The 21,719-nt window shown below is 38.3% G+C and overlaps 1 protein-coding gene across 5 annotated transcripts in view; it reads right to left on the bottom strand.

Moving 5' to 3' along the window:
- LOC106133603 (transcription initiation factor TFIID subunit 4) overlaps positions 1-21,719 on the bottom strand; it is a 45,816-nt gene that overhangs the window by 11,007 nt on the left and 13,090 nt on the right. Inside the window, exons 1-16 of one of the 5 annotated variants that reach the window (XM_060947018.1) lie at positions 17,794-18,536; positions 13,730-13,849; positions 12,364-12,652; positions 11,644-11,930; positions 10,116-10,312; positions 8,844-9,514; positions 8,319-8,507; positions 7,652-7,891; positions 6,930-7,225; positions 6,289-6,474; positions 5,745-5,922; positions 4,818-4,940; positions 2,932-3,069; positions 2,398-2,512; positions 2,015-2,091; positions 1,467-1,572 (exon numbers count right to left, since the gene is read on the bottom strand). In XM_060947018.1, the coding sequence (XP_060803001.1) occupies positions 1,467-1,572; positions 2,015-2,091; positions 2,398-2,512; positions 2,932-3,069; positions 4,818-4,940; positions 5,745-5,922; positions 6,289-6,474; positions 6,930-7,225; positions 7,652-7,891; positions 8,319-8,507; positions 8,844-9,514; positions 10,116-10,312; positions 11,644-11,930; positions 12,364-12,652; positions 13,730-13,849; positions 17,794-17,966 (3,385 nt within the window). In that variant the 5' untranslated portion in view covers positions 17,967-18,536. Of the gene's footprint in view, positions 1-1,466; positions 1,573-2,014; positions 2,092-2,397; positions 2,513-2,931; positions 3,070-4,817; positions 4,941-5,744; positions 5,923-6,288; positions 6,475-6,929; positions 7,226-7,651; positions 7,892-8,318; positions 8,511-8,843; positions 9,515-10,115; positions 10,313-11,643; positions 11,931-12,363; positions 12,653-13,729; positions 13,850-17,793; positions 18,537-21,719 lie in introns of those variants that run through there. The other 4 variants (XM_060947014.1, XM_060947023.1, XM_060947024.1 and 1 more) reach the window with 4 other exon arrangements.

Genomic DNA, 21,719 nt, shown 5'->3' with positions numbered 1-21,719 from the left:
CGGAGTTAACATGTCTCTAAGATATGAAACTGCGCTGGTGCTTTATGGTACTACTGTACTGTACTGTACTGTGGCACCCCAGGCTCCTCAGAAAGTTAAAGATATAACCGGGATTAGTCCCGGTCCTAATGTGTTAGCGCTAGGAGGAAGCATTCGTTTTAATGTTTAATGTGGACTGATCAAATAAATAGATTAGAATAAATTTTATAAAGAAAATTTTCAAACAAGTTTACTTCTAACTCTAAATCTTGTAGATGAATTTATGTATCAACAGTATCAACAGCAATAAAATTTCACGTTTTCACACTTGATGTCATCACTTTCGGCGTCGGCGCTCAATTCCGTATAACGTCTTCCTAAGTCATAGTATTCGAAGATAAATCGAATGAAAAAGCCATAGACATGCAATTAGTTAATTAAATCGGTTTCGGAGAATTCATTCCCGAATCCGGCAATATGCTATTACTAATTACTCTACGGGGCATGCTGAAGGAATACGTTATAATAATAGTTCATGCTTTAATATAAATAAAACCGACCGATTTCTAGGTCTAGGTCTACCGTAAAAGAAAATTTTAGTATTCTCTATTGAGAAGCGTTACCATACAAAGTCAACCATTGGATCAGACTGATAATACCTATATTTTATTAATCTGCAATTCTGCATAGTACTATAATTCCTGGAACTTTTACTATTTATAACAGGGATAAAAATTTGAAAATTCAGTTAAAAATTATTTAATAATTTATATGTGTGAGTGTATATTGTTGAAATTGCTCTTTTATTTATGTAACGGGTTTAGTGTTATGTAGAGTAGTCAAATATGTCAGATGGGTCTGATTGAGATCAAACTGTTTATGTATAGTTTATATGGTATGAAAAATATTGTCGGTGTATAGTAAAGATAATTGTCTGCTTAGTTTTAAAAACTGAAAGATTTAGGTAGGCTCGTGTTCCTAAACAGTTTTTTAGATGTAAGCGACCTTACCAATTTTCAATGTTCTGAAATACCTTACTTATGGTTTGTGTAATTTTTAAACTGCATGTGTATGTTTTATTAATTAATAAATTAAACAATAAAACTGGTCAAGAAATATAATATGATGTCAAGTTTGTAAGCAGAAAGTATAGTAGAAATATTGAAGAGAGCAAGCAACACCTAATATTACATGTGCTTTATATCATACTAGAGGCCGCCCGCGACTTCGTCCGCATGGAAACCCTATCAATCCCGCGGGAACTCTGGGATAAAAAGTAGCCTATGTGTTATTCTGGGTCTTCAGCTACCTACATACCAAATTTCATGGTAATCGGTTCAGTAGTTTTTGCGTGAAAGAGTAACAAACATCCATACAAACTTTCGCCTTTATAATAGTAGTAGGATGGCTAGCGGTTGTTATTCTCTGAGGGACGTGTGTGTGGAGCAGTAGAGTGTAGTGTCTGTGAGTGGCGACAGATGTAGTACCTAGATGCGGGCGAGGCGCGCGCAGGTAGGGCTGCGGCGGCGGCGGCGCCGACAGCGGCGTGTGCAGCGCCGCGGCCGAGTGCGGCGCGTAGCCCGCGCCGGAGCCCTGCCGACCACACGTTATCGTCATCGGATGCTAAGGTGGCGCACAACTAATAAGCTAGTCTTAAAATCACCAGGACCAGGTTCGTACCCAGTCAGGTATATGGGTATAAAGTATACATTTGTAAATACGATACTGTGGAGTAAATAACCCATAACAGTAGTCTCGAAGTTACTTTGAGACTAGCTTTATTTGTATTATTTGTCCCTACATATTTATTATCAACCTGGCTTAAGTTCCCAAATGACCGCCTCTGACCACGTTCTAGAGTTCATAAGCCAAGTAATAGAGTATATTCCCTCAACATATGAGCATTATGGACAAACGTCTGTTCCTCTAATTACCATAAACGCCGACTTATTTATTACTGATATACCACTTGCATATAAGGAAAAGCTCCAGAAGTACATAAGTTATTAAATTTAAAATGATATAATCCACTTACACTTAATTGACGACTCAGCATAGGATTCTGCTGCGACGACGTAATTTTATTTGTACCATAGTTTGAACCCATTTGATCTGAAACATAGAATGTATCCCTCTTTTTATGCATAATACTATGTATAGTGGCAATTTGCTGTTCAAAATTAGTTTAATTTTTGGGGCAAATATTGCTCAGCAATCTGGTCCGCTAGCATCCCAACCGTATACACCCTAAATCAAGTAAATCCTCCCTAGCAATTTTTGGCGAACATGAATCGTATCCCGATGGTTCATTAAGGGCAGGTTGCTATAGATGCAGCCATCACTTAGATCAATATGTTCTAAAAGGTCTCATTATGGAGCTGATGGGAATTCATGGGTCAATTAAAATAAAATACTCACTGGATTGGTGATATAAATGGTGGTAGTCTGTCCTGGTGAGCGCTACGTTGGGCGGCGTCTCCGACACCAACGCGTTAATGGTGGAGCCCAGGTCCGCCTGCGGCTGTTCCGCAGCCTGGCAAACAATAAAATTATTGTTAAATTAGGAGACAATAACAAATAGACAATCTTCTTTAATTAGGAGATCATTGAAATTTACTTTTTCATATAGTAATATTTTATAGTTTAACTATTTTACTATTTATTTTCTCGAATGTCTCATAACACAGTAATAACCTCTCCTTCAAGACATTCTTAGTGATATTATTTTTGATATTTGAATGTACAAGGAGCAAATGTTTTGTTTATAAGAGTTTATAATTTAACAACTCTGACTCTCCATTCTCAATCTCATTTTAACCAAATTACGATTGCTCCATCACTGATCACTTCTAATCAGTGATGGTATTCTTTGGTAAGATACATATACCGCTTCATAAAATGCATGATGCTGCAAAGTCAGGGGGGCCTTTAAATGAACCGCACATGACTGACCTCCGGCGACACCAGCATCTGCTGCCGCCGCTGCAGCTGCAGCAGGCGCGCGTGCTGCTCCTCCAGCTGGCGGGCGCGCGCGCCGTCCGCGCCGCGCGCGTACTGCAGCCCGCCCATGCTGCCCATGTTGCACGACGACTGTCGACAACAGACTGACAGTCAGAACCACAACAATCCATTTGACAACATATGGGACTTATCATTTTCAGAGATGAAAATTCCTGTCGCCCAATCTCCCGATAGTTCGACTCGTTCGTAGCCCAAACATCGCAGAACATTTTCTAAACTCGATAAAAATACCTCAATTTCCCTCTCTCACTGACTCTCATTTATTATATGACTAACCGAAGAGAAAGAAGAAACGAAACTGTCTTGTCAACGTTCATAAATAACCTCTCCAGATTAGGTATGGCTAGAGTGCGGGTATAATGGTCGCTAAAGCCTACGATCAATCAATTAAATTTTAAGCTAAAAAATTATTTATTAATATCTGTTAACAAAAGATTAAAAAAAAAAAAAAAAGACGTAATTATGTTATTGTATTTTTTTCCTTTTCTAAATTACTGTTCCCATTAGAACAGAGAGATTAAGAGCTATAATTTATTATTTAAATTTATGCCATGTTTTGAATAATCAAATGTGTGAATTAATCTTTCCTACACAAATATGTATAAAACTAGTTGTAAATAAAATCCAAAAAATTTTTGCTTGTACATCTTGTAGTATCTAAATACTCCATCATCCTCCTGTCGTTAGTCAAGGTGGCATCTTTACCTCTCTGGACAGAAGCCCATAGTACACCTGTGTTGGGTAAGTCAACTTTTTACACGAAGCTACTCTCGTCTGAACTCGAAGGGAATCTAACTTATATTGGATCAGGGTTCTCATCCAGTTGCCATAATGCACAGGTTTCCCTCCTCCTACATACATACATACATACATAAACTCACGCCTCTTTCCCGGAGGGGTAGGCAGAGACTACCTCTTTCCACTTGCCACGATCCCTGCATATTTCCTTTGCTTCATCCACATTCATAACTCTCTTCATGCAAGCTCGGCGGTTTCGGGCACTTTTGACCTGACCCTTCACCAGGACGTCCTTAATTTGATCAAGATATGTTCGTCTAGGTCTTCCCACCCCGACCTTTCCCTCCACACTCTCCTTGTATATCTGCTTAGTCAACCTGTTTTCATTCATCCTCTCCACATGACCGAACCATCTCAACATACCCTTTTCTATTCCTGTAACTACATCTTCTTTCACATCACAACATTCCCTTATCACGCTGTTCCTTATCCGGTCACTCAATTTCACACCCAACATACTCCTTAACGCTCTCATTTCCACCGCATTTATTCTGCTTTCGTGCTTCTTTTGCCATACCCAACTTTCACTCCCATACATTAATGTCGGGACCAACACGCCCCTGTGCACAGCCAGTCGAGCCTTTTTGGATAGTTTCTGACTGCTCATAAAGGCATGCAAAGCTCCATTCACCATGTTCCCCGCGTTCACTCTCCTTTCAATATCACTATCACACTTGCCATCTGATGTAAACTTTGATCCTAGATATACAAACTCTTTCACTTGCTCAACTTTTTCTCCTCCAATCAAAATATTACATGCTGTCATTTCTTTCTCCATTTCAAAAACCAGTGTTTTAGTTTTACTTACGTTCATTTTCATTCCTTTCTCTTTTAAAGCTTCATGCATACAGTTTACCATCTCCTGTAACTCCTCCTCCTCATTACAGAATATTTAGTTAGCAAATAGTCTTCAGGAAAAATATTATTGATACATGGCCACGGAAGGATTTGAACCACTACCATACTATGCAAAATAAATCTACGCCAAAAAATAAAGTTATTATTATAGTTATGCTTACCGGACTTTGCACGGCGTACACGGGCGGCGCCCCGGGACTCGACGACACGGGACTTTTGGTCACAGTCTCACACTGCATGAGGCTTTGTGTGATCGCGTTGATCATAGCGTTCTTTTCTTTCCCCTGAAAGTAAAAAGCAGTTCGAAATGGTAAACTGATTGCAGTAAAACCATACCAGACAAATGAAGACCGTGTTATGTGTACGAGTATATGTGTGTGTATGTTTGGTCTTCTTTTGCCTGTTTGGGGTGTTTTCTTAAATAAAATACCATAATTGAATCTCGTGGTATACATTAAGGTCAAGCGTAGCCGAACTGGCGGCTGGTCTCGGTGTATACATTTCACACTGTAAAATAACGAAAATATTGCATGGTAATCCATCGTTATCCGGATACGGTTTGCGTCATCTGCGTGCATCATGTTCATTATATATACTAGAGTTGTCCCGGTTGCGTATTCAACAATCTGGAGATGAGACCTAAGACACTACAATCCTAGATGGCACACAGTAATGCCTACTTATAACTATTTGTGAACACCTTTAATTGGTTTTTATTACTAGCTTCATAAAAAACATAAGAAAATATTGGCTGTTAGTCATCCGACTTTATAGAGGCTGTTTAGTTACATATTTAAGAACAGTAAATATAAACACGCTAACTTTATAAAATACTCACTAGTTTAAAAGAAAAAAAAATGGTCTCAGAATGTTTTTACACCGTGCGCTCGCTACGCCACGGGCCGCGGCTGTCACCACCGATTCCTTATTTTGTTGGATAATTAGGTGAAATTTTAGCCCCCTATTTTTCTTATTATTTGGAATGAGATTCAGATACGGAGTAAACACCCCCCTTTCAAATTGACCGAAATTGCGATTTACCAGACATTCTTTTATTTTACCAGGTATTCAAAAATATGTGGCCTTACCGCGTAGCTGAGCTGCCGGCTCGTCTCGAGGTCGATGAGCGTGCTGACGCTGGGCGCGGGGCGGTCGGCGTCGGGCATGTGGTCGATGACCTCGTCCAGGATGTCGGACAGCGTTTGGTCGCTCGGCACCTCGCTGTCGCCCGCGCCCGCCTGGCCCGAGCTCCGGGAACTGCTGCCACTGGAAGTGTTAATTCATACTTAATTGTAAGGACTTCGTACTAGCGTTCCTCAAGCGTAGGCGTGATTTCTTTAGTGGCACACGAATACGCAGCATTCCATCCACTGTAGATGAAACGTGACCTGTGCGTCATGCGTATATGCCGTATAGGTTCGAATCGAATTAATTGTTTTTACTTTTACTTTACACGTTGACTTCCACCTTTTGTTAAGGTTATTTGTCAGATCAAGGGCTCACGTCGGCTGCAGGTTTCAAGCAAGAAACAAGAAAATGCGCGCTGGTTATACAAATAACATACCTAACCTTAAGTTGGTCGATTTGTTTAAGTGTGTGTAATTTGTGTAGGGCTACAAAAGAGATACTGACGGCTGGCCGGCGTAGTGGTGCGCGGGCGCGGTGTTGGCGTAGTGCAGCGGCGCGGCGGGCGGCGCGGCGGGCGGCGGGTAGGCGCCCCGCGCGCCCTGCAGTACCATCTGCAGGTGGCTCTGCGGCAGCGGCCCGCACTCGGGGCTGCCCGCGGGGCCCGGCCCGCCGTTCACGCTGCTCGCGCGGCTGTACCGACATACATACTTGTAGTTAAAGCGTACTCTCAACAATTTGTACCAAGGTAGAGTAGCAAGGTCATGGAAGTAAGGCGGGAGGACGAGATTACCCTCTCGTTTTGAAGGAATCTTATCCCTTGCGGGGTAAACAGAGCCGATAGTATTGAAAAGAAGGAAAGGTCACGTTTAGCTATTCCTTTGAAGATTACGGAAAGTGTCATCATGGCCACAGTGAGATGTGATTTTTTTTCTTTCGTCGACGTACAATTTTTTCCGGTAACAGCATAGTTTTAACAGAAATAATCCAGCATCCTCCAGCATCCAATACAAACTTACTGAGCAGACCCGATCAGTATAGTTACGGCAGGCAGACGCGGTCATGTCGCGGGCCCGTACGTCCTTAGATTAGACAGAATTGGCTTATATGCAGGAGACAAAAGACGGATAGGAGAATAATTAACTCACTGAGCAGGCCCAGTGAGTATAGTTGAGAGCGTCGAATGGTGATGCCGCTGCTGCTGCTGCGACATCTGCTGCGGCGCGAGCGGCGGACGCGGTCTCGTCGCGGGCCCGTATGCTCTCAGGTTAGGATTTGGTAATGGCAGTGGAGTCGTAGGTGTAGTTTGCTGCCTCGCTAGCAGAGAGACCAGGATCTGGTTCTTCTGGCAGAGTTGACTCATGCCACCACTGCTAGTCGTCGCCGGGGAGGAAGCCGCCGAACACGGCACGGAGGACGCCGGGGGAACCGCCGATGATGAAACCTGCAGATTGTTATATTCATAGATTTACTGACGATTTTTGTGGTCCCATACGCAGAACAAACACTAAAACAGTATTTAAAGATAAGATTATTTTTGCATCAACAAGATGTGCTTTATATTTGTAACTGGCTCTTACCCGCAGCTTGATCCACGTATTGAAATATATCCCGTTTCTATTTTAAAAAAACAGTTGTACGTTCCAATGCCTGCGTTTCAATGCAATTTCAGGGGACTGAAATTGCCAAGGAACATAAATTAATAAATATCATTTTACGCCAATACTTCCGGTTACAGCCGGAAGACAGACAAGTGTACACTTTTGTCTATCAACCAGTCATCCACTCAGAAACGGAAATTATTTTATATATTAATTTATTGATTTTCGAATGCAATTTAGACGAATAATTAAATATAATTAAAAAATACCTGTTGATTTTCAGGCGTGGCGCGTTTGGCGTTCGCAGCGGCGCCCTTCTCTTCCAGCTTGCGCTTTACGCCGGCTATTCTCTCGAGGTAGTTGTCACTAGAGTCTTGACTTCGCCCGTTGCCCGAGGGCCCGTTACTACTAGACAATAGTTGGGAGAGCAACGCGCAGGGCTGCGAGGTATTACGGCCGTCCGAGTTCCGCCGATCTTCGCCATCTTCATCCGATTTGTCGTTCAATATCTAAAATTATTAAAAATAAATAATTAACAGGAAATATTTTGGAGCCAGGGAGCTTATTTAGAGCTGGAGATAAAAAAATATCAATTACCCTTTCCTACATGACATATACATATAGCTTAACGAATAATAGAACTTCTGGCAACCTCACGAAATTTCCTAATTCTTCAATAGGTGGTTCAGATGAATAACCCACATAAAGTTCTCGGTCAGACCCAATCTGATGTCTGTTGACTGGTAGATAGATAATGCTTCTAGCATTAAGTCCGCCATTTGTACTAGACATTTGTATTTTGTACAATAAAGTTTAAATAAATACCAAAACAGGAAGTTCAGTGGTCTCTCAGACTGACTTGACGACTGATATTTTATTTATACAACTCTTGTTCTAAAAAAAATCAAACCCTATAAAAATAACGCTACAACTCACCCTGAGCAAGACTTCAGAGTTGTGCGATGGCATGGAGTGGGGCGCGTGCGGCGGAGGCGGGGCGTGGGGCGTGTGCGCGGGGTGGGGGGAGGGCCGCGAGTGCAGCGGCGACATCGCCGCCGCCGGCGTGTGCGGCGTCAGCGGCGTGTGCGGCGCGGACGTCTCGCTGCCGGTCGCCTCTTCGTCCTCCTGCTGTAAGCGACAACACCAATAACAGAAGGCTGCCCTAGAAGCGATTACAATTACTACTTTCCAAACAGTGTTCAACTTTCATCGCAAATGAAACATTAAATTTAAATGAAATTTGTCTGAAGTATAGAGATCTCACATAAATCTAGTGTCAAATTAGGTTTCTCTATTTTAAAAATATTGCAATAACTTATATAAAGTATCATTCTGAACAAATTGACGTTATCTGAAACAAATAACTTCGAGTCTAGAAAAACGATTATTTAACTTTCAAGTCTGCCCTAAATAACGTCATTATTTAAAAAAAAAAACAAAGGTCATAGCGTAGGTACCCACCTTAAGCAGGTCTTTCAAAATGCGGTTGTTGGAGTTGAGCGTGACGTCCCCCGGCGCGGGCTTCTTGCTGAGCAGCGTGCGCAGGCGGTTGGGCTCCTCCGCGGGCGGCACGGACGGCGGGCCCGAGCCCGGCGTGGGCGGCGCGCGGGGCGTGGCGGGCGTCGCCGGCGGCTCCGACGATGCGTCCTTACGATCCTTCGCGTCCTCCCCGGACATGTCTCCAAGCTGGAAGCCCGAGCCCCACGGGTCGAGATCGAAGTCGTTGAGAAAGTGGTCGCCGCCAGGGCTTATCGGCGACCGGTAGCGGTCGCAGTCGGAAGACTCCCCGTTGGAGACGGAGGCGGAGAGCGGCGCGGGGCGGGGCTCGTCGAGCAGCTCGAGATCGTCGTCGGCGAGCAGCGTGTGCGTGGACATGATGAAGTCGGGCTCCCCGGAGGCGGGCTGCGCGCGGAAGAGGCGCGAGCGCGCGCTGACGCGCAGCGGCGGCAGGTCGGGCGCCAGGCGCAGGCGGAAGGCGGCGCTGACGGCGGGCGGCGCGGCAAAGCTGGCCGTTTGCTGCAGGTGCGCAACTACCAGAACGCGGTCACTACTGTCCACTAGTTCCAAATAACGAGTACCCACCAGAGACACAGGGCAGTTTATAATGTTTTCCACTCCACGTAAATCACAAGCTGCAAGAGAATGTTCGTTTTAAAACGTGTGGTGATGTTTTTCTCATGTTTTATGGTGATATCAAGTAGAAACAATTTCACGAAGTAGTGTTTTGCCTTTTATGGTAATCGAACTCATAAATGTCAATAACACCCAGACTGTTAGAAAAATTAATGAGTAAGATTTGTAAACTTCTTGAGGAGAATAAGTAAATTTGTAACTACAAAAGATGGTGTACCATGATTTGACTGAAGAGCGACATCACATTTTCAGTATACTCCTTTTATACTTTATCTTACTGATATAAAAAGTAAAATTTTCAAGTGAAAATAAGCACAGTTGTATTTACCCTATGTTCATATAGAGAAGAGCATTCATATTGAAAATTGCTACCACTTTGTCCAAACACAATGGATCGTAATCGGAGTATTGTATCAAAAAGAAAAGGTCCCCAAAATATTAAAATTCAAAGATAAAAGAGGGGAATTTTTGTTGGACCTCAAATTAAGGTTTCAATAATAAAATCCCAGATTTGAAGGAAAGCTTTGTGATTTAAAAAAAATTACAACTGAAAGTCTTTTAAAAATGTTGTTGTAATTGTTTGGATATCAGTATACTCACAGAGAATTATATAATTGCAGTCCAATCGGAAGACAATATGGTCAGACTGCTTGGCGGCGATGGCGGGCGGACCCCCGTCCAATGGCAGAAGTGCGGCCGACGCGTCCTCGCGGCGCCGGATGACGCACATGACGGAGCCGGCCTCCTCCGAAGACGAGCCGCGTACTGGCGCAGCGTGGATCACTGCTTCCACGTACCTGACGATGTGTAAACTTATATCATCATCCTGTCTTGTGGCATTGTTAAGTCTCTCTACACTGTACCGTGTGGCTCCCAGCACTTTAGCATAAGTCCATTGCATATTTTTCAGGGTAAAAGGGGACTAGGGGAATAGGCGCATTCATTGTAACTTTTGTCATGATCCAATATAGCTAAAATTCCCCTTGGTTACATAACATCATCTATACTAATATTATAAAGCTGAAGAGTTTGTTTGTTTGTTTGTTTGAACGCGCTAATCTCAGGAACTACTGGTTCGAATTGAAAAATTCTTTTTGCGTTGAATAGACCATTTATCGAGATGCCTAATAAATCCTTGAGAGCTTCAATGATGCCCAAAATAACTATTCCACGCGGACCAAGTCGCGGGCACAACTAATAATGTATAAACTATGTGATACAACACCCTACTGCCTATCGTCGCAAATATGGCCAAACCAGGGTTCTTTTTCAGAGAACGCCACTGGAAATCCAGGGTGGCGCCAAGGACTCACTATTGGGTAAATACACATGTTGATGTCATAAATACGTAAATCTATTAATATATAAATAATATAATCTTATTTAAAACACCACTAAATAAAAATTTACTAACTTACAGGGGTCGTGAGGAATCTGTATCTAGTTAGTGTTCCATATCCCAGCATATTAACCCACTAAACACTATTATTATACACTTCTATTAATATAGTTTTTGATAAAATTAAATAAAACAAAATAAGATAAACACAAATCAAAATTCAATGAACATTATTATACTAAATGTAAAATGTTACTAAACAACTAGTTATTTTTATAAGGCACGTATTATTCATTAATTTTCCATATTATACTTAACCAATTTTTACTGTTTATATTTATTTACTTTGAAAGAATTTTATTTATTTACTGCTATTGCGTATAATTGCAATATTTTATACCGTTTCTTCAATTTGTAATTTTGTGATATCTGCACATTCATATAAGTGACTACGTGTAATCGCCCTCTTATCGTTCGTTCGTCACAGTGACTATCACCATGAATAGCAAAAGAAATATATATTAATAAAAATATAAAAATATTGTGTCACATGTTTAATCATCTCTTTTTTCTTTAGCTGCTTTTTGTGGTGCAATTAAGAAGTTACTATAATGTATTTTATATTTAAATACAAGCGACCTAGCTTAAAATTTTATAAAAATTATCAACAAACACTGATCTCATAAAATCTATGATGAATCACTGGTTATACGTTAATTTCTGTAATAAAGCATTTTAAAAAGTGAATTTCTGTCTAGACCAAATAAAATAATAGAAATTAATACTTACCCAGTTCCTTCAGTTCCATCAGTATTCTTGACAAGTAATCGGGCTTGAATGGCTTGAAATTTTTCAATTTCACCCGAACCCCATGCAAATGATTCTATAACTCTCAATAACGGTTTCAATTTAGCTTGATCATTAACATGCAAAAGTGAGAAAATCGACTTCTTATACAGCTCTGTTCTATCTTGGAGAGTAAGGTCCTTGATATTTTCAGAGACACATTCAATTTCACCTTTTGAGTTTATTTCCAATAAAACCCAACCAAGACTTCCAGTATAGTGTTTGAGAGCCTAAAACAAACGAAAATGGATTTATACAATGATACAAAAACAAATCAGGTAGGATATGAAATTTAAATGAATAATGACAATCAAGATTTAGGGACTCCTCTTTATTTACAGACAGTGAAACATATATTTTTTTTAGATGGAAGGTTGCCATTACAATGAGTTGCCATCAGGGACAGAAGGGTTTGTACTAAATCATATATGTGTAAGATACTTTTCAGTCTTGTCAAAATGTTGGCTCTGCCTGCTTAAAGTTAAATACGTGATTATATTTGTGTACGTATAAGGATTCCCCCTATAGGACTACCAATAATAGTTATCAATTTTTCTTAAATGAATCCTGGTTTCTACGGATCTTTGGGCCATTCAGCTGCTATATGCCGCTTTAATTGTACCCAAACTTTTTTAAATGAATTTAATTGTAATGTTAGCTTACTTCAATAAGTGTTGTGATCTCTGTGTAATGCAAGCAAGCAGGAGGCTGCGTGGAGCTGACCTCGCCCGCCTGCACCGGCGACAGGCACTGGGCGTTGCGCACGGGGCACTCTCCGGGGCACTCGCCCCGTCTCTCGAGCACCTCCTTAATCTGCAAGGTGGCCGCCCGAACGATGCCGTTCTTGTCAGGCTGCTTTACTTCAGCTAAACACGTGCCAAGGAGTTCTTCGAGCTGATTTATCGTCTCGTTCTCGAGCTCGCGGCGTCTCTTTTCGTTGTGACACTTATTTCTGGAAAACCAATGGTAATCATTATAAGTATAAAGATCACATCTAAATATGCTTCAAAAATATTAAAATACACAAACATTTCTGTGGAATTTGTTTACTAGTTACATGAACAGACACACACATTGTCTTTTTATTTCTTCGTATTAATGATAGCCAGAACAATATTAAAATGTATTCATTATATTTGTTTACATTAATTAATAGTCATAAGTTTTGTGAAATAAAATTTTATTTCCTCTTCGTTATGTCATCACAAAACAAACATTAAAAAGAACTAAGATGCTAACAAAATTAAAGTAAATTTAAAGAAATAAAGTAGTAAATTAATGTCACATCATTTGGATGATCCAAAATGGCACTATAGGTATATTGTTCTTTGCAGAAATTCTTTTTTATTGGATGTCAAAATGCAATTTGGTTAATTAAAAATAGTTTTTATATTATGGAATTTAATTTTTAAAATAGATTTAATAAAATAAATTTTGCGATACAAATCAGAAACTCAAAATTTGGGTAATATATTTTATTTACGTGTAAGTATTTTATCACGATATTATCTAATGTTTACTACATTAAAACCTTGACATCCTTACTTCACAATATTGATATTGAACATAATTTATTTTTCATAACTTTATTTTGCTTTTTTAATCGAGGCAGGTATAATATAAAATCATATTAAACGTGCTTATATTAATTTCACAGATCAAACCTTCCATCATGCACTACCATGCACCAAACTACAACAAGTGTACATTTTATTTATAAATCTATTTAGAAAAGTAATTTATGTATTAACACATTCACATACAATATTATTTTAAACAAAACTTCTATTAAAAAAAAAAATATCCCGTGATGTATCTCACGAACATCCTATACTTACACAAATGGTTAGTTAATAATAAAATTACACCAAATTATGCAATCCTTGATTAAAATGACAAATCGCATTGTTTTCTAACGTACCTAATTCATACGCATATTCAAGTTAATCGCACGATTGAGACAATCTAAATACACTTTCTGTTTAAAGTTGCAGTAGTTTATAAAAACACCTAAGTACATCATACGTACATTTGCGATTGCGGTTTATTGTCTGACTTTTTTCTTATCTTCTTAACCGGCGTTGTCACGCTCATCTTGCCTTGCATCCCCCTCCATGTGTCTCCCAGTTGGAGGTCACAGGATTCAATTCTACAGAAGCAGCAAAAAATAACCTATTATTAAAGTATTAAACAATACAGATTTCTACTTGATACGATGGAATTAAGGTGGGTATCAAAATGATGGATGCTCTTATTTTCATGAAATTTCTGATGAAAGGTTTGCTTTCCTTGGAATATCGCTATATTAGAGAGTATGATGGGTCGTTATGGTAATCACATGCGAAACTAATAAAGCAAAAATACAAATGAATATGACTTATTTGAAGAAAAAGCCTTTGCAACTTATTTAATCTATGATTTGAAACTATTTATAAATGTATAAGGTACCTATGACAAGATGATTCGCCAATCATGATTAATTTATTGTTGTGTAAATGTTTGAGTCATATTAATTTAGGAGTAATTGTAAATAATTATTAGTGAATATTTAGACCTGATAACTAGAATTGTCGGGTGAGAGCGACGTAACATGGATAACAGTTCGACATTATGGAATACCTAGGTATGGTCACGTTGACACGACTCATACATATCAAATGCCAAGTACAGAGCAAGCTGACTGAAGCTTAATGCGAAAGAGGGACAGAGATACCAGTTGAACGCCTACCGAGGAGCCCCACTACGCAACCTCACTGCGACGGCCGTGCAACCTTGAAATAATAATGTTCGGAATAACAACAACGCGCCATAAGCGTGACCAGAAATAGTATAAAATATAATTCTCAAAATTTTTTGAAGCGTCTAGTTCCTCCTAGCTCACGCATCCTGCCTTCTTTTTTAATATTTCTTTGTTTAGATGTCAGTACAACAAAGAACAAGAACGAATAAGAATATCAAACACCGGAAACTATGTTGACATGCCTTACTTACCTACTAGGTTAGGTAGTAATGTAGTGTGTATCGATTATTTATTTTCTTTTAAATTATGATTGATTCGTAATTGTTGCCTGCGCAATATATTTTTGTCACTTGAATTCAAATAGGTAGGTAGGTGAAAGTTGCTAAGTATCGTAAACGTCGAAGGTTTCGCTTTTTCAATTGTTACTCAACAGGTATTCGTCATTCGAGGTAAGCTATAAAGACTTCATGCTTACCAGGTAGCGCGTTTGTCGGTCACGTAATTTTTTAAAGTAAAATGATTCTGCTCGATAAGTTACCCTGTTTAGGATAAGGCTGCTTAAAGTTTTTATCATAACTATTTCTGTGCTGGTATTCTTTTTAATCATATAAGTTATACTTCACAGTCTTATATTATCCCAAATGCTATGTTCGTAGGCATGTATATAAAATAGCTCTAAATTAAACTTTAGCTTTTTCCCGCGACTTCGCACACACAAAAAGCCGTTTTCCCGTTCCCAGGGGAATTAACAAAAATTCTTTAAATGCTACCTACACTTTCTGAGGAACTTACATTCCAAATTAAAGATAAATACTTTATCCCGCAGTTTCGCTCGCACAGATTGTCGTTTATCGCAAATCCAACTAGATCATTTCTGTTAAAAAGAACCCAGTGTGTTGCCCAAGATGGTATCAAGTTTCATCAACTGATAGCTTTTGCACGATGCCTTGATATACAAACAGATTTATTATTATAAAACACGTTTTTTGTATTGGAATATAATATTTGAGATAAAGGGCTTTTTCGGAGGGCAGTAATCACAGGCTTGGCCGACTAGAGGCTACATCAGAGAAGGGGCTACATCTTTCCACTTGCCAAGAGAGCAGTCTTTCGCTTTTTCCTGATGCATCTCTTCATACAAGCTAGTTCGATTTTAGTACACTTAACTTGGCCTTTCATACTAATGACGAATACTGAATGTCATTAAATTGTGTCTAGATTCTTCAGCTACGTGTTTTGATATTTTAAATGGTTTTAATCTGAATCAAATACCATTTAAAGATATTTATTTTCAAAGAGAGATTTAAGAAATAAAACTGGCAAAATTTGTGTTTGGCCGTGCGTAATGTAACTTTAGTAGGTAGTTGTCCATTACAGTAAATCATTCTACATACCGAATTCGGCAATATTAAAAGTGTGCTATTGCAGTAGCAACAACAACACGGGCCTACGCTGCTCTTGCCACGGTACCGCGCTAATGTATTTCAGAAACTGATGTGATGTCACAAGGATTATCTTATTCATAAAAAACTAGCTGTGCCCGCGACTTCGTCTGCGTGGAATAGTTACTTTGGGCATCATTGAAGCCCTCAAGGATGAATAATTTTCCCCGTTTTTTTCACATATTCCATTATTTCTTTGCTCTTTATAGTTGCAGCGTGATGGTATATAGCCTAAAGCCTTCCTCGATAAATGGTCTATTGCATATTCTATATGCAAAAAATTTTTTTTAATTCGAACCAGTAGTTATTAAGATAAGCGCGTTCAAACAAACAAACAAACTCTTCAGCTTTATAATATTAGTATAGATTCTCGTATCACAATGTTCGTTCCCGTACTCCTCCGAAACGGCTTGACCGATTCTCATGAAAGATTGTGAGCATATTGAGTAGGTCTGACAATCGGCCAACATCTATTGTTCATTCCCCTTAGTGATAAAGGTTGTCCAGCCTTAACATTTTTTCTTAATTTTTAGACTATTTATTAATTTCTCTCCAGGACAGCTACTTTTGATATAAAATTCTAGTTATATTTCTAAAATTAATCTAATTACAATTTCTTTCAGTAAAAATATTATAAAATTACCTCAAGATCAATTTAATATAGCGAATGGAAAATACGACGAAACAGTAGTTATGCACAATTTTTTTTTTGCATATAGACGACCCTAAACTTATAATGTTCTTTAGATGTTTATTTCCTAAGATTTATGTACCTTATATTTTTGTTATATTATTTATTTTTACGGAAGTGACGCCACTGTAAGACACGTTTATAGGTACCTACTTGAAATATTAACTGATTCCGTAAAATATATATATTAATGTCAAAGTCAACGAGTTTCTAGTGATTTTAAAGATTTCAGCTGTGAAATTTATACTCTTTCTATTCCATCTTTGTCGCTCCATTGTCAAATACCACATAACGCATAAGCATCTCTCCAAACCATGACATTGGCAGAATCACCGAAAATCCGGTGGAAGCCATTATATATAAGAAACGAAAGAAAGAAAGAAAAGCATAATGATTTGAACTTTTTTGCGGTTGACAATTCTGGAAAAATAATAATGCATAAGGAGGCCGAGCTAAGAGGTCACACATAGTTTTTTTAATTTTTCTCCGTAAATATTGAATTTTTTTTATGTTTTTCTTAGTTAATTGATGTGTTTTTTCCTAGTCTTTTTCTAGACGACAAGCTCTTGATTATTTTATTTTACGTGTCATTTATTTATCAACATAGTTTAAACCATTACATGTTTTACAAGTACAAGTTTAGCAAGTACGGATAATGTATTTAATAACCACGAATAAATTGTTCGAGGAGATGCATACATTTATATTATTTATTCTTATCATAACAATAATTAATTTTATCTGCCATTACTGACCCGCAACCGTTCTGAGGTCTCAGTGTTTTGTGTTATGTTCATACTAGTGGGATGTAAATGAAATGTAGCATTCACTCATACTCCTAGGTTGCGTCCTTCCTGGAGAGGTCAGGGTTCGCCTTGGACCAAAAAATGGTCCATAGTCGCAGGGTTAGAACCCATATTTTTAAAACGGTGCGCTTACCAAGTCGAATACTTCACCATCACCGCTCAAGTATCGCTGCTTTTTCCTTGTACCACAAATTAATATAATAAAAAAAAAAAATAAAAAAAACTATCTTACTTTTATTGGTAAGATGAAATTGTCAAAAACTATTCATAGCGATATGCGCTATATCGCTATGATTAGTTTAAGACTAAGCCCTAACCCATTCCGGTTACACTTTGATTGCAGATTTGAGTATTTCAAAGAAATACCTATAAGTACCGAAGAAAAGCAGTTTGAACATTTCTTCAATAAATTACCTTGGATAGGTGTTAACAGCGACATCAACATCAAAAAAGATGTCGACTAGTTCATCTACGTCAGATTCGGGTGTAAGTGACGGAGGCAGCGTGTTCGACGGTGCGGCGGCTCCATTGGCAGAGTGTCCTCCGCAGTTGAAGATCACGGGTTCTGGCTGCACCATGGGCAGCATGACTATAAGGCACTCCAAGAGCGCTCACCACCAGTATTTATGATGAGACCAACGTCTCCAATAACCGTAATAATAAACCACAGTTTATATCCGCATCCAAACATACACTGCATTGCGCCACGGTCTCTGTGACGCTATCCTTTTAAAATATTATTACTTCTTGTTTAATATCACGAACGAGCTTAAAAGTTGCAAAACTTGTATATGATTTAAATTACGTTTCACTTGTAAGATTCTTATACTCGAAAAACATACATCAAGTTTATTACGTAGTGATAGTGAATTCCTTTGGATATCCGTGCGAAACGTTCGCTACAAAACTGCGTTGAAAGTCAACTGAAAGACGAGACGTACATATACATATATCCTTTTCGTTCACTACTTCACAAGTTATCAACACGACGCGACGACGGCGGCGGCGCGGCGCGGCGCGACACGACGCAGATCATCGGCGGCAGCGGCAGCGATGATGGCGCTGTGAATATGAACGATAGAAGCGGAGCTAGGTGACTGACTGAACACGAGGAGTATCGCTGCCCCAGTCACACCCACGCTTGCCTCTCATAACAAACCAAACTCTCCGATCCCATTCGTTGAAACGTCACACTTATAAATGTTGGCGAAACGAAACGATAGACGCACAAGAATACAATTATAATTTGAAAATATGATAAACAACTTTAAATTGTTAAACTTATAATGTAGTTTATTTGATGGTGTGAATATAATTATTAGTTAAGTGACAGCTTGCAATGATTTTTTTTTTTAATTTATCGTCTTGAACATTATAAATCAAACAAATAATTAGCGCAAACTTGTTTTGAACCATGTTAAGATCACAGGAAGATCTGTGGATGTTCCTACACGAGATGGACGACTTGAATCTTCATGTTCGTCCTTTTTTTTCAATATACATACATACATACATATGGTCACGTCTATATCCCTTGTGGGGTAGACAGAGCCAACAGTCTTGAAAAGACTGATCGGCCACGTTCAGCTATTTGGCTTAAAGTGACAGGTTGTTTGCCCATCGCCTAAAAAAAGAATCTCAAGTTTGTAAGCCTATCCCTTAGTCGCATTTTACGACATCCATGAGAAAGAGATGGAGTGGTCCTATTCTTTTTTGTATTGGTGCCGGGAACCACACATATCTACGCAGTTTTGTGGCTAAACTAGCCAAATTGTAGGTTAAAAATTCAGAGCTGTCAATATTACACAAAAAAGTAAGCATAACGCAACGCTATTAAGTAGTAAGCCTTGCTAATAGTTCCTCTTTGGTCAATGCTCATCACATCTTTTAAAAAATGTTGGTTTTTATTTAACAGTAGGTAGTGCACTATTGTGAAATCATAACACTATTACACAGATAATAGGTGGTTAGCGGCTATTAGGTGTTGCTGTATGAAACACATAACTCGTTGACAGGCCAACTAAGTCTCTGTTCAAGCTTTAATTTAGATTTAAAAATATTCTATAAGACTTCACCATAATATTTTTTTAATAGGAAGTCAAACGAAAAATAATAGCTTTTTAAAACAATATAATTTCATAGTTATATCATTTGAAAGGTTTAAAAATGATACTGATAAAATATTTTATACGCCTCATTGCTTATGTAATAATATACATATATGTAGGTAATTATAATTATTAACTGGTGTGTCAGTTTGTAACATCCCGTTTTTATTATTTGCGTTACCCTCCTTTCATGTCTACGATATCCCCTGGACCCATACATTTAATTGCAAAATAACATAAACGTCTTACAAAATTTTATTAAACCATATTAGTGTCGAAAGTGACAAATCAAAAACCATAGTTTTGTTAAACTGTTTAAAAAAAAGCAATTACCAATTCCCAATATATTATGAAGATGCCAGACCAGAAGCGATGAAATTTTATATATGACAAAACAGCATTGACAGATAACGAAACAGTAAGCCGTGACGTAGCGCATATGCCAACATGAAAGTGAAATGGAATAGTATTCGTGTCAAGTGCACAATTTAGATAACGAGGTCATTTAATGCATAATAATAATTTAGTAGTAACTTCAAAGGATGATATAGATACCGCCAAATAATAAAAGTTGATAAAATAATTTAAAAAATCATTTGTCGTAATTTCAGTACATTTATCGGGTTTAAAATAAAAATTACCCTACTGCCTAATTGCCTAAGTAAAAATGTTTATTATTTGTCGCATTTACAAATAAAAAAATATAATTGTTTACCACATATAAATACTGGTAATGATAAACCATTGAAGGGGCAGTAGAGGAAGAGCGCGACGCGTGCAGATATCGGTGCAGGCGGCCCCGCGGATCTGTGTCAGTGGGTCACGGCAATGACGTGGCACACGGCCGCGGCGAGTCGCGGCGCGCACTTCATTCTAATTCCGCTTCACCGGTGTCTTCATTCGACTATTTATTGAGTTAAATATATCAATAATAGTCACAAAAACATTTCGAACTACGAAATTAATTAATTATCCGTATATGAATTGTTTAAAACAATCAGATTTTACATCAGAACGAGCACAAAGTAAGCTTATCGATGACATTGACCGACTGAAATTATTCACGTGAGAATGAGTAACACTCGTTATTCCAACAGCTAAAGATGATTAATTCTAAATTAGATGGTTGGGATTTCCAGAAAACAAATTATGTAGTTAATTCATTATAAAAGTAACATTAACGGGATGAACACTATTTGCTTATAATTTAAAAAATCCCAGGTGTGTGTATTGGCCCAACCACCCAATCCCATTATTTTATAGCTTTTTATTACAATTGAACATGACATAAAAGCTTGTCGCGAAATTACTAAGTGAATAATTTAAACATCTTTTACCGCGACAAGCTTTTATTTTCGGCATAGCCTCTCTATAAAATGTCTGTAAAATACGGATAAACAGACATGAAGAAATTATAAGGCTTCTGTTGTTGCCTTTTTCCTACGAAACCCGAAATGAAAACTCCTCCATTGAAAAAAAAGAATTTCTAGTTTACACAAAACGCCTTTTATAATAATCAAAGGCTAAAATTATGTACTTTTCTATACTTATAAATATAATAAATATGAAGTAGTATATTATTTATTTATTTTCTAGGAGAACCAACTACAACCTTGTTTAAAAAATATTTATATTTAGATCATGCCGAATGATCACATATTTTTTACACAATACTCCCATTTTTTATCAGAGTTATTAAACATGACCCCAAAAAAATCTATTTATATAAACTAACTATTTATAGCCTTCCTACCTGTAACTTTGTTAGCTGTAAAAGTTTATTTAAAAATCTAGCCCCCCATAAGAGGGGTGGGGGGTATTTTTATATACCAGTTTCTAAGTTGGACGAAGCATTAAATATCTGAGAAAACCGCATTCAAAGTTTTTTGGGTACCGTACCTAAGAAGTAAAATGGGACCCAATTACTAAGCCTCCGATGTCTATCCGTCGGTCCCTCCGTCTGTTTGTCTGTCACCAGGCTGTCTCATATTTTTTATTATCTCATAAAACATGATAGCTAAAGAAATAAAATTTATTGCAAATTATGTATTTCCGTTTCCGCTATAATAACAAATATATATATATATATATATATATATATCCTACTACTATTATAAAGGCGAAAGTTTGTATGGATGTATGGATGTTTGTTACTCTTTCACGCAAAAACTACTGAACCGATTACCATGAAATTTGGTATGTAGGTAGCTGAAGACCCAGAATAACACATAG

The sequence above is a fragment of the Amyelois transitella genome, chromosome 2 (assembly GCF_032362555.1).
Source record: "Amyelois transitella isolate CPQ chromosome 2, ilAmyTran1.1, whole genome shotgun sequence".
In the NCBI taxonomy this organism is placed as follows: domain Eukaryota; kingdom Metazoa; phylum Arthropoda; class Insecta; order Lepidoptera; family Pyralidae; genus Amyelois; species Amyelois transitella.
The sequence above is the reverse complement of the archived record's forward strand: the minus strand, read 5'-3'. Positions and strand labels throughout refer to the sequence as shown.